The sequence below is a fragment of the Homalodisca vitripennis genome, chromosome 6, assembly GCF_021130785.1.
Source record: "Homalodisca vitripennis isolate AUS2020 chromosome 6, UT_GWSS_2.1, whole genome shotgun sequence".
Lineage (NCBI taxonomy): Eukaryota > Metazoa > Arthropoda > Insecta > Hemiptera > Cicadellidae > Homalodisca > Homalodisca vitripennis.
This window is the reverse complement of record NC_060212.1, coordinates 152,126,654-152,144,606: the sequence shown is the minus strand read 5'-3', so window position 1 is coordinate 152,144,606 and position 17,953 is coordinate 152,126,654. Positions and strand designations below refer to the sequence as shown.

Below are 17,953 nucleotides of genomic sequence, written 5' to 3'. Positions count from 1 at the left end.
AATACGCTACACTAACTAAAACTATGTATACACACTCTTATATTGGTATTAAACTGTAAAAAAAATGCCTATGACTGCAAAAGATGCTACTGTAAAACTTCAAGAGTGCTATAATGAAATAGCAAGAAAAAGGATGATCAGTTTATGCTATAATGCAGTATAGACAATTTTGCCTTTTAGATATTAAATTTATTTTGGTTTGTACTTCTCAACATAAATGTCTTATATGTATTGTTTTCTATGGTCATTGTTACTGTGTACATGTTTGTATAACCATTTTAAACAAAGGACTTTGTCACTACAATGTAATTGTGTGGGACGACAATAAAGATTCTTGATGATAAAGGTAAATAATACAAGAAAAAACTAAAAACCAAGACAGAATCTAATCTTGTAAGAATTTAGGGTATTAATGAGAGAATGATCAAACAAAAATAATGAAGCCATATTGAAATTTACTATACATGTTTATAAACAGGTAATGAACGTTAACGAAAAGAGTAAAGTAAAAGCAAGATAAAGGTTGTCTATTGAGAAGAATAGAAGTTGAGGGAACAAAGCTAATTAGGTTGAATGTAGGATCTCTATAAGATAAAAAAGTTTGATATGTCAGAGGAATAAAGGACAGTAGAGCGTCAAGAAGGATGCTTAAGTAACAAAAAGGTAAACCAATTGATACAGCTTGAGTGAGGAAAGGTGTATGTTGTCATTAATGGAAAGATTTAAGAAATACAAATAAAAGAAAGAAGGTTTTGTATCTATGGCAGCAAGAATATGTAGCAAATAGCTCCTGCATAACGATGAATAGAATAGAATTATTAATAAATTATAATAATAATGATAGTGTTGAGGGGTTATATCAAGCCCTCCCTAACACTCAACCTCATATTGTATACAGTAAATTTACAATAGTTTGATACAATTGTGGTAAATTATTAGTTTATTCTTTAAATTAAAAATAACAAAAATGCCTAACCTATACAAAATTAAATAAACTTAAAATTATATATATATATTGAAATTAATTAAATACTTAAAATACAAAAGAAAAACTGTATACGTATTATGATAAATACAAGAAAAATTCAAATTGAAGAGTAAGAATCAAAGAAACATCCAATCAATCTAACACACCAATTGACCACATGACCGCAACAAACAGCACCACCCGTCACCCCCACAGACCTCCCAGCAGCAAGCCTCTAACCCCCTAATTATGGTGATGATGATTAGTACATTTCTTATATACATAGAATGGACGAAAACAAGATACATTTTAATAAAGGAAAAATAATTATAAAATCAGAAACATCCAGTGTACCTAACTAATATAAATTTAACTGTACTCTTCAATATTTATGTTTTATTTTTATATAAAAATTATCTGTATTAAAAAACGTGCTATAGAAACAAAATTCACTCACCAAATCATTACTGGTCCGTACAGAGGAAAACGATGGAGTTTGATTGTTTTGATTAAGTTGAAAACTCTCGTTTTGTTTCACCACAGTTATGTCTTGATTGCTGTCCTGAAATTGGATGGATCGATTATTTAAAAGTACAGATATTCTTCATTTGGATTACATTGTATGTAATTTTCTATTGGTTAACATTTAGAACTCCATTTATTTCATCCCAGCATGCACTGACAACTCCACTTAATAAATATTATTATCTGTTTTGCATATACAGTAAATATGAATTTTAAGTAACCTAATATGTTAGCAGAAGTTAACTATTATATTCAAAAATGTAAAAAATTTGTGAGAAAAATATCATTTAACTGCTGTTTTTTACGTAAACCAAACTTTTTAAAACCCTCAATTTTGGTAGTAACCAATAGACAACTTCCTAAATGCTTTCTTAGATCATTTTGTAAGTATTATCCTAAAATATAAAGGTATTATTCGTGAAGACATGACACTAATCAAGAAACATGTTGTGGGTAACAGTGAAACAGCTGAACGACGAGCGGCGAAGGTGGATTGTTAATTTTAGTGTTTAGAGGAAGCTAGCTGGCTCCATCCAGTACTGCTTCACATTAATCACAACATAAGCTTGTGACACTTAACAGATATGATTAGTATTACACAAATTTGCTTCTAACAATCGCGGGGGGATGCCAAGATAGTTCACTAACAAAAAAAAGTACATTGAAACATATACATTTAAACTGCTTTAGGATAAATAGAAAAACACAACAGTGACGTTGTCACTGCGGATGGTTTGTTACTGTTCCAAGGATTAAAATAACACAAAACTAAGTTACCTGGTTGATCAAATACAAATAATTGACTGTACAGTATTCTGTTAATAAGACTAAAAAAGATAAGTTTATGAATATCTGTTGTTATTACTTTCACATACTTTCAACAAATGACTATAGAGTTACAAATTCTTTAAGATATTTAGATTTAAAAAGATTTTCTCCTAACAATATTTTTCTGCTTAAAATTATGTTTATCTAAACCTAAATGGTATTTACTACTAACTTTTCTTTTAAAACATCAATGTCTGTAAACTGGTAAACCTATCTCAGCTTAGAGAGAAAGGAAGGCTGCTATTGAGATAATGAGATTTATTCCAAAAAAATATAAACTTTACAAACAAGATTATTAAGGAATATAATCTAACCACATTAACAAGTTGCGTGGTTAGATAAAACTAAACAATAAACAAGGAAAGGTCTGATAACAGTCCGGTTTTCTCTGAAAAGGACTTGATGTGCAGATCACTGCGGTATATTTAAAGTTTCTCACTATATTTAACTAAAATCAACGTTAAAATAAAAATACATTAACGTTGATAAGAGCACAACTTAATCAATTTAAACTCTAGTCAATCTTATTCTTACATACAATGTTTAAATATACATAAAAGAAAGACTAATATATTGAAGACTTTAAATCATCTATGTAAAAAATACAATTTATCTAATGACAATATTATCTTAATATTTTAGAGTAATGGAAATAATATTAAGATTCTACAAACTGTTTTGTTATATTGGTTTCTAATTAATAGAGAATACAATAAAATAAAATAATTGTCTATAAAGGGGACGAATTTTAGTTTGCATATGAGAAAAAGAATGAATATTCAGCAAGCATCGTGGTGGTATGGAATCCACAGGAGGCATAACATGGATGCTAACCTTTACTTTTTTGGATAACACTGATAAAGTTCAAATACTATGCTGTTTAATGCTACGAAAGTCATTTGCCAAAATGAACAACCCCAAGTTCAAGCAAAACGATTCGCTCGATATCAAACAATACAAGAAGACAAACTATTAGATCTTATACTTAGTTCTTAGACCAAACCCTAGCCCTTAAGTAGCCGGATTACAGAACAAAATCATTATTCTCAGGCTAACATTGTACCAGGATTTACCTGAGTCCTGGAGTCAGTCTGGATAGAAACATCTACCATCTCTATGGAGGTCTCACAGGCGATGTCAATGGTGATCTTGACATCTGTCTGAGCACTGCAGTCTGTCACGTTCCTGTGCTTCATCACCTTCGCCTCCTGCAGCTTCATCTCAAGCTCCCTGTGACATAGTTCACTTGTAGCAGTTCACACTTTCAAAAACAATTTAGAACATTTCCTAACCAAAGTGAATAACTCACCTTCAGCTTGCTCGGGGGGTGTTGCCCAAATTCGGGCCAATGATTAGACGATAGTGAATGCTAACTTAAGAAATGTATCCTTCAACGTAATTTAACTTCGAGTATACCAAATTTGTTTTCAGCGTAGATAGATACGAGTAACAATTTTTTACACAAGGGTGAGTAACCAAGGGGATAATATCAGCAGGGATAAATATCATCAAAAATATTTTTTCGGTACAGGAGTAACATTTAGTTAATGACGTTTCTTGTCACTCTTGGAATAAACCAACAGCTACATCCATACATACAGAAATCCAAAACAATATATACTTACCTACATATATCACAAAGATCAGGAACTAGTCAACAGAATTCGCTAGTAACACTCTAGGATTAGTAAATTGTATTATTAGAAGTAAATTCTAGCATTAGAATCAGTCTATTTTATATGTTATTGTTATGTTGTAGCAATTTATTTTGGCATTGTTAATAATTTATAATGTGGATCATTTTCATTACCTTATTGTTGGATATAAGAATATCTTATTGTTTTTTCCATGTACTAATGGTGTTACCGTAAATAAATAAATAAATCATATATTACGTTATAAAATGTAGATCCTGACATCAGTTTGTATATCTTATTCTAGTCTGTAAAATAAAAGTTATGTTCAAGGATACACTTAGCTGATTGCCAAAACTATATTATTAACTTTAATTCTTTAGGGAAGGAGACAATAATACAAGATTCCACTTTGATTTGATTTAAGGTGCGGTTTTTTAACTTCCAATCTTACGCCATGTCATCCAGACACGAGATAGATCCCCTGTTTAGGCTGTAGTCGATCACACATATTCCCTGTGACTATTCATGTATAATCACATCAAAAAGTTTAAAGGATTGGCCGAATGTCAAATTCAAGGATCAATTTGAGGAAATGTCAAAGTTTGAAGCTTTGGTGATTTTTGTGTCAGTCAACATTCTTTGGCTTTCTACTTCACTCATGTACAACACCATCATATAATGTTTTCTCCATAGACAAGGCCACATTCCTGAATGGATTTCTGCTGCACTATTACCTTCTGCTTGCAAAAAAAAAATGAATTAATAATTAAACTCCTCAATTCACATTTTTGCGGGAGAATCAATAGAGGTGGCCAAATTTATGCAACTTCTGCTCAGTACAAACTAGTTACTTGATCTGGGCAGTGATAAATGTCTGTAGCGGGGAATATACACAATTAACTATTACGCACACCAAAGATCTGCCACACGTCTCGCCCGTCAAGACATGAGATCGGAGGTTAAAAAAAAAACCAACCCTTGTATGTCATTAACAATTATTTTAATATTTTTATTCTATTTTTACATGATACTTTAATTTTTAGTACTTATATTGATATTTACCTCTACATGTACTGTGATTCGGTATTAAAGAGCATTGGTTGATTGATTATTATTCATTTTGATAATCTTCAGCTGGATTATTCCCCCACAGTACACGGAGTAAACATGAAGCTGGATTTATTCCACAGTACACGAGTAACATGAAGCTGGATTTATTCCCCAGTACACGAGTAACATGAAGCTGGATTATTCCACCGTACACGAGTAAACATGAAGCTGGATTTATTCCACAGTACACGTGGAGTAACATGAAGCTGGATTTATTCCACAGTACACGAGTAACATGAAGCTGGATTTATTCCACAGTACACGAGTAACATGAAGCTGGATTTATTCCACAGTACACGAGTAACATGAAGCTGGATTTATTTCACAGTACACGAGTAACATGAAGCTGGATTTATTCCACAGTACACGGAGTAACATGAAGCTGGATTTATTCCACAGTACATTCGAGTAACATTGAAGCTGGGATTTATTCCACAGTACACGAGTAACATGAAGCTGGATTTATTCCACAGTACACGAGTAACATGAAGCTGGATTTATTCCACAGTACACGAGTAACAATGAAAGCTGGGATTTGGTAATATGGTAAAGTGAACTTCATTTTATTTTTAATATTTTATTTATTCATTTTAAATTGTATTTCCCACTTTATTGAGTTACAAAGCATAAACTACTGCAATATAATTGTGGACGTATAAAAATTTTGTTTTGCACGAAAATAAATAAAATTAAAAATCACATATTAATACTTCTTGACATGTAACAAATGCAGTAGCTAAGCAAACCTACAGAACTGAGAACCACTTGCTTGGCAAAAACTGTCTATCTTGTAATGAATCTAAAAAGAAGCAGAATTTGAGATTGTGGAAAACTGGACTGATCAACTATTTTACTCCTATATCTTGTCCACTCCGATGATTGTACCTCTACGGGGTTTCCCAGAAATCATAAGTTTTTTATTTGGCCATCAAGTATTCCAAAGATTTACAATAGGCTTCGTCAAAATAACATTATTTTTTCAGCTTAATTCTAGTGATATAATATAAATATATACTAGTTTCCAGTCCCATATGTATTATAATAAATACTTTAAATTTACTCAAATAAATAAAACATAAAAACACACAGAGACATGAGTTAAAATCTAAAATTTTAAATAAATATAATAAATTATGGAGTATCCTTTTATTTATATATATATATTATATATATATATATTTGTTATTTACAACATATCACGTTTCATTATACTCCTCAACACTGTAAAATTCCTTCAGCTTTTAAGCCACTCTGACATGTTTTGATTTAAATTGTTTAAAAGGTTAAAGCTCTAACAAAAAAGAGGAAGTTATTAAATAGTTTTAATTGCTGGTATTCATGGCTTTTATAATATTTATCTAGCCTTATATTAGGAGTTCTTAGATTATCTTTTGATCTGGTATCATACTCATGGAGTGTACATTGTGTTTCAAATCTATCTTCATTTTTTTACATTATATTAGGTTATAGAACATATAAGTACATGCCAAGGTCATAATTTTAAGTCTAGAAAAATGTCTGCAAGACTCTTGGTATGACAATCCAGCTATTATTCTAATTGCTTTTTTTTTTGCCAGACAAAACGTTTTTTGCTTGTACTGGAATTACCCCACAGTCGAATGCCGTAACACAAGTGGCTATGAAATAAGCCATTGTACGTTCATTATAAGTGTTTCTAAGTTTACACAGTACTTCAATTTTCTTAGCAGGAAAAATTACCCTAGATAATTTTTTACAGAGATTATCAATATGTACTTTCCAGCACAGTTTACTATCTAGATAGAAGCCAAGTAGTTTTACAGGTTTGAATAAACTATCATTAATCCAATGGTTTTTAAGTGTGAATATTATATTTTCAGTTTTGTTTTCATTTGTTAAAAGCCTATTTGGAGAATACCAAGCTTTAGCTCGTTCTAGGGATGTATTTAATTGCAACATTACATTGGCAATATTCCCATCTGCACTAATCAGTGTGGTGTCATCTGCGTACAGTACAGATAGACAAGGTATAGACAGATGTAAGTGGCACATTGGTTTTTGCTGTACCCAATGCAGGTTCAACTGGAAGTTAACCTTTCTGGGACTCAGCATTAACTTAGCAGATTATGAACTAACCAGAATTTTACTGAACCTCATCCTATGAGTAGCAATCCTTCATGAAAATACATTTCAAATTGTTTGCAACTGTAATAAAAATTTCTGAACTTAAACACATGCAAGATATAATAATCAAACAGGCAATACATAGCACAAGATAAAAGTAATGTGATTTTTTTTCTTTCTAAAGATTTCAGTTACATTTGTATTGACATTTTTACAATCAATATAAGGGGGGGGGATTATGATCTAATAATTATGCGTATAAATTTAAATAACAGCTACTCAGATATTGCTTTTACGTAATATCATGGTTCACCACGTGGGCTTTCTTACTGATTTCCACCAACATCTGAACAGGTTCCAAATTTCTCGGGGATTTTTACCCATGTTTCATTGTGTTGTTATTTGAGGTTTTTAAATGAAAATGCTTGATGTTCAATTTGAGATAATGCTGAAGATATTTACAAAAGTGTAAGCTTGTCAGATAATTTTATTTTTCTCAGACAATTAGAAGGGAGGACGGATCTCATGGGCCCTTCCTATGAACATGTTGATGGATAACATTATACAGGGTGTTTGAAAAGTATGGGTACGGCTTAATATTTAAAAAACCATAGGAGATAACATCTATAAACTTTGCACAGTGTCATATGGCTATGTAAACTATTTATCTTGCTATTACCATGACATGCCAACCATGGGGGGACGGCCCACAGAGGAAAACATGGAAATTTTAAATTGAAGCATGGGTCGAGTGAGCCATGAAAGAGCTCACTTAGTAGAGTTGAATGCCGCAAACCGCATCTCAAAAGGTTTATCCAATCAGAAATGGCGGGTTGTTTTAGGTACACATTGTGAAGTACATTATGCGCTGCCATTTCTGACTGGATCGTCATATTCTGATGCGGTTGGCGGCGTTTCACTCTACTAACCAATGTGTTTTCACTGACTTTTTTTAATTAGCAAATTATGTCATAAATTTATAACACAATAAATAAAACTAAAAAACATCGGTATTTAATTAAATAAATACCGATGTTTTTTAAATGAGGTATCACTCGACCCATGCTTCAATTTAAGATTTCCATGTTTTCCTCTGTGGGCTGTCCCCCCATGGTTGGCATGTCATGGTAATAGCAAGAAAAAAATAGTTTACATAGCCATATGACACTGTGCAAAGTTTATAGATGTTATCTCCTATGGTTTTTTTAAATATTAAGCCGTACCCATACTTTTCAAACACCCTGTATAAAGAGTTATGTTGCATCTATGGTACAAGAAGGGGATGGACCAGAGATGTACAGCACTGAACTGTCAGGTTTCATCTAATACTATCAGCAATATTAACTCAAAACACAATAAAAAGTCTACATTATTATTTAATGCACACAGCATTCGTAGACCAACAAATATGTTAAGACAATTATCTGAACTATAAGGTATCCTACATCATATCTGCATTTAATTTGATCTGATGTACTATTTTAAAAACTCAACAACTCTGTCAACAAAACCAATCAATTTTCAATATTTTTTTTCTAACTGAAAACCTCCAAAACTTTACTTATATTTTAAAGAGTGTGACCCAATGATTAACCAACACTGTTGACAATGTACAATAATAAGAAATAAGTGAATATGTTTTTGTTTACTATGGTTTGTACGATAACTTGTAGAATAATTTGCTTAATGTTAACAAATGATAATTGTTAACAATGGTGATGTAACAAATATGTTTGTATACATTTCAATCACAAGACAGATAATAATTTAATTTCATAATTTTACAGTTTTTAGATCTGAATATGAAATATAATATTACTGGTGATTGTGACAAGTAGAATTACTATCAAGTAACTGTTCGAATAATTCATAACTAATTCCCTATTGATTATAGCAGATAAACATTCTAGTTAACACAAGTCATTAACTAGTTTAAATTACTAATTCAGGTAAACATAATTAAGGAGTTATGTAACAAGCATTGGAGTTTATTTTCCTTGTTACACACGTCATACTCTAATACTCATTACAAGGAATATGATAACATTTTCGTTGAACATTGCTTTAGGAGATAACATAAGGATAAAAATTTAAGAATATATTTAATGACTATATAATCTTTCATAATGATGTTTGATAATATTAAATTTAACTCAATAGTTCTGAATTAGAAGCTTAACCAAAGCATTTTGAATTGAATTTTTCAAGTTTATTGCAATGTTTAATTTACTATAGTAATTTATTATAGTAATTATCCAACCCCCAAAAATATTATCAATCTACTTTTGATTAAATTGACTTACTTTCTATTTTAGAAATTATTTGCTTCAATAACATTATAATATTAATAAATGAATGCAATAGTTTAATGGCCACAAAATATTTAAGCAAATACATAGGCAGGTCAGTACCATTCATGTTAAAATTTATTTATTACCAGTTAAAAAGGCAATTTTCAGTCCATTGACTCAATAAAAACTCATTTACTGAATAAAAAGCATTACTTAGCAATAAATTGTAGTTTTGATTTAAAATAACAGTTATTTAATGTTTTAATTTTAATTGGAAACTTATTCATTAACCTAGATGGAATATACAGAGGATTTTTTCACTTTTCCTTAGTCTATGTTGAGGAAAATTTTGTGAGTGGATTTTATTTCTGAGCACAGTTCTGTTTTCATTATCTCTAAGGTATAGCGAACACTGCATTATATAAAGATATGGCAACGTGAGAATGAATTATAAAGATATCCATACAATGGACAAGCCTCCCTGCTCCGGCAATAACGTGGATAGCCTTCTTCTACATTATAAATACTTCTTCAGCATGGGAGGCTTCTAGCCTATTTGAAAAATGATCTTTGCTTTACTTATTGGTCAACTGTTTAACCACACTTAGTACATCAGCTTCAGAAACACCATTAATACTAAAACAAGTTATGTTCTCAGAAATGTTCTTACGAGCTAAAAAAATCTAGAGTACAGTTAGTAACATTTTGTCTGGTCAGAGTTTGCTAGATTTCTTTAGTAACAATTACAGAATATTTACTAAATTCATTAGGAGAAAAACATTGTTGATTGACCTAAACATTTCAAATAAGCCCTTCTTAGACAATATTGCACAAAGGTTTCATTATTGGTCTTCTAAACTCTTTATTTTAGACATATTTGCCATCTTATTTGCTTCTCTTATTTTGTACCTATAACGTGCTTTTAGACTATTGTAACTAGTTCCAAAGAAAGAACTATTTTGTGGTTCATTCTTAGCTAATGTGTACAGAATGTCAAGCCTGTTCTTTATCTCTCCACGTTCAAGAGTGTACCATTGAGTACCTTGTAGACCTATTAAACTTCTTTATGTTTGAGTTTATTCTAGTTCATTTAGAAAAGCTAATGTTTTCAGAAAGGAAAACTTCAGACCAGCTTCCCCTATTTAAAAGATATCTAGATGATTTACTGTTTTATCATTAATACTAGGCACATTTTTATAGACAATGCAATTATTTCTATCAAATTGAAATTAACTCTACTTATTTAATAGAAAAATTGGCCTAAGTGATCACTATTTCTTAGACTAACATCTAACTGATCTCCTAAAAAAGTGAAAACATTGTCCGAACAATTGCTGTTGAGTGAAGTCCGTTATTGTGATTCTAAGTCCATAAATGGAACAGAGGTTTACAAAGTTTTGGGCATTTTTATATGTGCAAAGCTCAATTATCCTATCAATAATTTAGTTAAATAATGTAGTTATACAAAATTCTAATCTGAATTTTAATATCTTACCACTCATACACATCTCATTTCACATATTCTGGAAAATATTTATGTACTAATGTTAATTAAAGTTTTATTTAATTATTATTAATACATTAAAAACCATTTCACTACCCTGACAGCAGTTATAGTACAATACAGATTGATGGAGGAAACCAGCGATGTGATCAGTGACGGCCAACTTCCTTTTACATTTTTGGGAAAATTAAATGAGTCACTGCTTCCTGAAGTCATTCCCCTACGACTTTCATCAGCAGTAACAGAGGAAGATTTGAGTTAATTTATTCCCTGGGTACCATTCCAACAAATTTTACAAGTGCATGCTTGTGATAGAGCTCTCATAAATTTTGTTTTGTTGCCAGATCGATTATTGGTCTTTTAATATTTGATAAATTCTTTATCATTTTAAATAACTTTTGAGCCCACTTTTCTGTATCCCCCCTGTTGTCATTACACTTTTTCCATTTGCATTATTTGTAAATTTAACATAATAGTTAAACATACATTAATAATTAAAGCAATACACATATAGAATAAAGAATACACATCAATAAATAAACATAAACTTATAGTTGAAGAAATTGAATGTAACAAACTAAAGTCTTTCTTTCATTACAACAGAATCAATGAATCATTGTGCTTTCATTGAACAAGTAGACCTACCTTGTATGTTTAACCTTAAGTAAAATACACATGTCCAATATAAAATATGGTCAATTAATTATATATAAATCTCTTAATTATGTCTTACTATACTAGCAGTTACAAACAGCTTTGCACGCATGTTTCTATTGAATAACAAGAACATCATCGGAGTATTCTTTTAAAATGGCATAAAAAATTAGTACCAAATAAATATACAAATGTGTCAGCAATATATTTGAATGAATTACTCCAACAATTTCAGTAAATATTTTAGGTACTCAAAACAGCAACTCCAACAGCTAAACTCATAAAAGAAGAGTTGGAAGAGCATATAAATTCCAAGGAAAGTGAGAAAAGTGTTTGACTAACATTAAAAGAGCTTGGCTTCAAGTGGAAGAAAATGAGAAGCAACAGAAAGATATTAATAGAAAATTCAGATATAAGAGAAAAGAAAAAAGTTATCTTCATGAAATTAAAAAGTACCACAATGTCCTATAATGTTTATGGAGAATAACGTACAGTTCATCCTCAAATGTCACACTAATCTAATAGAGGAATTCATACCCAAATTTTCAAAGGTGATTGCTTGATAATATAATTCATTCTGAAAGGAAGAAAAGTTTTATTCCAAAAGATCTCACAATGTGGAAAGCCTCTTCCTCATCAGGTGACTACCACCAAAATATGAATAAAACAAACTATATTTAATGTATTAATGACAAATTGGTACCAAACCTAAGTTATTCAAGGCCGAAAACCGTTCTTGTCACAGATAAATGCTCTGTATCATAACGTGTTTGTGGAAAACCCAACAGTAAAAAAGAGGATATGACGTTATGTTTACAGAAGAAAGGTTACCTAATCAGACTCCATGTTAAAATCTGAACTATACAAATTCATTAATCTGCATAATGGATATTAAAAAACGTATGTGATGAATGAACTAGAAAATAAGCTTGCGCCCTTACCACCCAGATTTGAACCATATCAAACTTATTTGATTTGGGCAGATTTGAAAGGCTTTGTGGCTAGGCACAACATATTAATTTAATTGAAGTGATGAATCTATGTCATGAAAATTACAGTGACATGGGACAAGAAGAATGGGACACATAAAGTGAAACATGTAGAAGCAGTCAAGAACCACTGCAGACAACTGGAACCAGTCATCGACAACTCCATAGACTAATTTGTTATATATTTAAATTACAGTTCTTCAGGCAGTGAAAGTGACAGTGATGATGAGAGTGGGTTAGAGGAAATTTTTCCACTATGAAAAATTAACATTCAACTCAGCCTACAAACAGGTAGGCATAGACATATTTAATGTTATACAAATATAGCTAGTAAAGTATAAAATTTTATACTAATTATACAGTGTTAATTCTAAAGTTCATATTAAAAACTGAAAAGACATCAGAAGCTAATCACAAATATGGAATGCCAGATTTAAAGTTTTAGTGTTAAAATAGACCATTAACACTGATGCAAAACCAAGAGGTATTTGGTCACTTTTAATAAACAAACTTAGAAAATGATTTTTTTATTTTCAAGTATTTTGTAATTCCTTACTACGTGACAGGTATTTAATAGGTATTATTTCCCTACTGTAATATGATGAGGTTTGGGACATGGAAACATGATATAACTAAAACTTTTAAAATATATCCAAAGTAAAAGAAGGAGTCTGTGGTCTGCTACAGAAATAAACAGCAACCAATCTCTCCTATACTAAATTTCTTCCAAACTTATTGAAAAAAATCATCTTGTACCAGCTCCTTGAGCAAAATAACCTGCTTATAAATTAGCAACAATAACATGCTTTCTTAAAAAGTAGATAACCATAACTGCTCTGATATAACTTGTACAGCATGTCAAACTAGAAAAGAACTAATCTGTTGTACCATTTTTTAAATCTTCAGCCAAACTGTTAACTATCTCAATCTCAGTTACGTAATTGGAATAATCAAAGCATTTGAAATAGCAGATAAATCAGCAAAGGTTCCACAACTATTAACTGACAGGAAGTAGTTGTTAGACACTTTGTTGAGTTGAAGCAAACTACCAACAACCAAAGAAAAGGCTACTAACAATCAAAACTACTAACTGCATGCACAGCGTGGAGTACCACATGGATCAGTCTTTAGACCAGTATTACTTCTTCTAGTTACTTATATTCTGCCAACTCATTTATTAACAGACAGTCAATCAGTAATGGACTATACTAAAGAGCAACTATTAATTAATGTTGTAGATGGAGCTTATATTGGTACTGATAACTTACTTACATTAAAACATTAAACCAATATTTAACACTTTTATGATGTGTCTGAAGAAGATATCTTTGATATCGAAAGGCCTCACAAAATAATAAAAGTGTTAAATATTGGTTTAATGTTTTAATGTAAGTAAACTATTAATTAACGCAGAAAGAGCCTTTCCTATCAATAAAGAGTAGTGTCCAATGACTTAGTCTTAAACAACAAAAAAATAATATAGGCAATATTAAAAATCAAAAATAGGATTACAGATATCTTCAAGATTTAAAAAAAAACATGTATATTTATTTTGGAATCTACTAACCTTAAAAACTTATTATACATTTTTACAACTTTATGAGCAAGTATGTAAGGCATATTTTAATTAGGAGAAAACCAAATTATGTACTCTGACTTTCACATTCACTTACTTGACTCGTTTATTTGCTGATGTCTCTAGTTCCTGGAACTTTGATTGGGCATTGAGAGCATTTTGTAGTGACTGATGAAGTATTTCTGATTCTTTTTCACTGTTTGCAATTCTTGTTTTCATTTCATTCATTGAGGTTTGCCACTGTAAAATTAAGTAAAGAAAAAAATAGAGTAACTGTTGAGTTAAAAAAAAAATCACTTCTCATAAAATCTTCTGACAATTTTTTTCAGACCAACAATTAAGTTTAATATTCGCTTAATGAAGACAAAAGAAAACCAAAATCTAGGTGTAACAAAAGATAATAACACAAAAGCTGATGGTATAAAAATATAGGCTGTTATTAAAGTGGCTCTCCAGTTTTAATATACTACAACAGGAACGGCTGTTGCAAATAAAGTAATTAATTCTTTATACTTACAACAACTGTTGTTTTTCAAAATTGAAAATGAACAAGCAGCCTAAATTTATCATTTGCCATTTTATTTCAATTTTCTTGAGAACTGTTTATGCTAAAATGATACTTTAGGAATTAAAATTGTATAAATTGTAGTTAAATTAATAATTTGGTTATGTTTATAAATTTAGGATTAATAATATTTAAAATAGTTTATAATTTTTAATCCTTGCATTTTTTTTTATCAACATAACTTGCTTCCATTTTAATTAAATTATACTTCTACAGCATTGCATATTTTATAACCATATTAATCACTTCTTTTTTTCTTTCTTTTTCTTTTTAAGCCTTATTCTGTCCGTCCTCATGGGCCACTGGCCTGTGCGAGGATCTTATCAAACAGAATAAGGGGGAGAGTCGATACAGTACAAGGTTGATGGTACTGATAAAAAGTGCAACGGTCACAGACAGGATTTGAACCTGCGCTATCTCTAACTCAGACCCAAAGTCCAATGACTTAGACCGCTCGGCCATTGGCACTCCCAATACTTGACTTTTGAAAATGACTTTCATTTATTTGTTCAAGTTCTATCAAATATAATAAATCTATAACAGATTTATTTGACCCTTTACTTTCAATTTGATCAGTTTTATATGATATTTTATTGAGAAATATAGAGGCGCATGCCTGTTAAAACGAGATAGACTATTAAAAGCCTACCAGCTCCAAGATCCATACTATTTACCAAAAGTGCTGATTAAATGCAGTTGATAAAGTCTTTTTACAGCATTTAGGAGGTCTCCATCATTGTCTCCTAATGATATGTTTTCTATCTTGTACCTATTCTCACTCTTAATTTTTTATTTAATTATTGCTTTTAGACAATTATTCTGCTCTTGATGACCATGAATAAATATTTCTATAAAAATTATAAAGTAAATAATTTTAGTGTACAAGTAACTAAACAATTACGCACCTCTTGTAATATTTCTCTGACATAGTGTTTTTCTGGTGGTTTTTGTTCCTTCAAATCATTCTCAAGGTTCATATTTTTATCTAAAACCATTAAACATAACATGCAATGAGTGCAATATATAAACTTATTCACAAACATACACACATACATTTTCACATGTATTTTTTTTAAATGACTTTGAAAAATAGTTTACAAAGAGTTAAGTAGTGGAAAAAGTACAAAATGGGTGATTTATGTGTGTCACATAACACAACGTACTTTCACACAGATTTGTTACATCAATACTTTAAATTAGTACCCAAGCTACCCGTTCATTACCGTGGACTTTCAACACAGCTTCAGCACAGAAAGTATGTACTGACAAGTTGAGACAGACAAATGACACTCACTGTTAAGGCTCACTAGCTCCGCTGATAACTCTTTGACTCGGGTCTGCAGCTGTGTTATTATCTTATCCTTGTGCTCCAACATAAGTTGACACTTGCTACCCAAGGAAAGTGCCTGGCTGCTGTGTCTTTCTGTGTTTCGGTAATCCTTATCCAAGTTGTGTATCTGCCTGTGCAAAAACGTTCAGAAACATTATAACATCAATAATCAAAGTTTCTTGAAAATTTCTCTCATAAGAAAAAGCATTTCATATTAGTCGAATTAAAAAAAGCAATTGTTTTGGTTTGTTTTACACATTCTGTAAAACTTTTACATAATTTATAATGATTATTTAATATATTCAAATTACTATGTTCAAATCAAATCAAAAATTCTTTATTTGTAATTTCATGGAGAAATACAATGGCATCATGGTAGTAAAGTCATATTTTATATAAATGTACAAAAGTGGTTTTTAATTTTAAAAATTTTGATGTTGATGTTTTAAGTCAGTGAATTCTTTGATCGAGTAAAAGGACCACTCCAGGAGCCATTCTTGAAGTTTCCTCCTAAAATGTTATTATCTGGAGATCTTCTTCAAGTAGTCAGAAAGGCAGTTAAACAATTTTTGTTCCATGTAGCTTGGCTTCTCTTCATATAGGCTGAGACGGTGGTTCGGCAAAATAAAATTGTTTCCATGCCTGGTGTTGTAATAATGGAGCTGTCCTGTTCTTTTTAGATTTTGATTAGTAGTGTAAAGGATAGCTTCCTGGACGTAGAGGGATACTGATGTGAGTATCTTTAGTTCTTTAAATGTACTTCTGCAGGAGTCAAGTAGATTGAGGTTGGCTAAGATCCTAATCGCTTTTTTTTAATTACCAGGATGCGTTGCACATTCTTTGCTGAGGAGTTGCCCCAGACTGTTATGCCATATTGGAGATGAGCCTCAAAAAGTGCGAAATAGGCAATTCTAGTCATCTCCTAAGTATTGGTAGCCTTTAGTCTTTTAAGGACATAAATGCAGGAGTTAAGTTTTAAACAAAGTTGATCAATATGTGGTGTCCAGTTGAGTTTGTCATCAATAGTTACTACCAAGTATTTAGCTTTATTATCAAGGTCAACTTCTGGGAGTCCTGTCAATTCAACTGTTCTTCTTCCAAAGTTCACTTGTTGAGTCTTATGGTCGTATAATACTAAGTAATTCTGATTACAATATTGTTTTGCTGTATTTAGAGCGATAAAGGATGCTATTTCTAGTTCTTGTACTTGTTTATTTTCTATGAGGAGGACAGTATCATCAGCATACATGAGTACCTGGCTAAGCTCTTGGAGATAGTTTGGGAGATCGTTGGTGAGCAGAATAAAAAGTACCGGCCCCAAGACAGATCCTTGAGGAACGCCTCTACTTAGAGGGAGTGGTGTTGATGTTACACGATATGAGGTGTTGTTTTTGGTATATGATATTTCTACCATTTGTGTTCTTCCCTCCAGGTAGCTTGTAAACCAATTGGCTGCATTTCCTCTGACTCCCATACAATTCATCTTTTAAAGGAGGATATTATGGTCCAGGCAGTCAAATGCTTTAGTAAAATCCAGAAAAATGCCAGTCACAGCAGCTCCATCTTCCATCTGATCTATAATTAATTCAGTGAGTTCTATCAATGCTGAAATTGTTGATCTTCCTTTCAGAAACCCATGTTGTTGGGTGGTTAGGACATTGTGGTCGGTCAAATGTGTTATAAGCCAGTTTAGCATTACTTTTTCAATCACTTTTGAAACTGTAAAGAGAAGGGATATAGGTCTGTAGTTGTTGTTGTCAGTTGGAGATCCTTTTTTTTAGTTTTGGAAACACGTTTGCCAACTTTATAGAGCTCTAGGGAAAATGCCTTAGGAGAAAGTTTTGTTGATAATAGATGTCAGAGGTGGTACAAGT

The 17,953-nt window shown here is 31.3% G+C and overlaps 1 protein-coding gene across 1 annotated transcript in view; it reads right to left on the bottom strand.

Annotated features, from left to right (window-relative positions):
- LOC124365023 (golgin subfamily A member 5-like) overlaps positions 1-17,953 on the bottom strand; it is a 43,975-nt gene that overhangs the window by 3,994 nt on the left and 22,028 nt on the right. The window contains exons 4-8 of the mRNA XM_046820909.1: positions 16,044-16,210; positions 15,655-15,734; positions 14,282-14,424; positions 3,394-3,550; positions 1,425-1,529 (exon numbers count right to left, since the gene is read on the bottom strand). Of these exons, the coding sequence (XP_046676865.1) occupies positions 1,425-1,529; positions 3,394-3,550; positions 14,282-14,424; positions 15,655-15,734; positions 16,044-16,210 (652 nt within the window). The remainder of the gene's footprint in view (positions 1-1,424; positions 1,530-3,393; positions 3,551-14,281; positions 14,425-15,654; positions 15,735-16,043; positions 16,211-17,953) is intronic.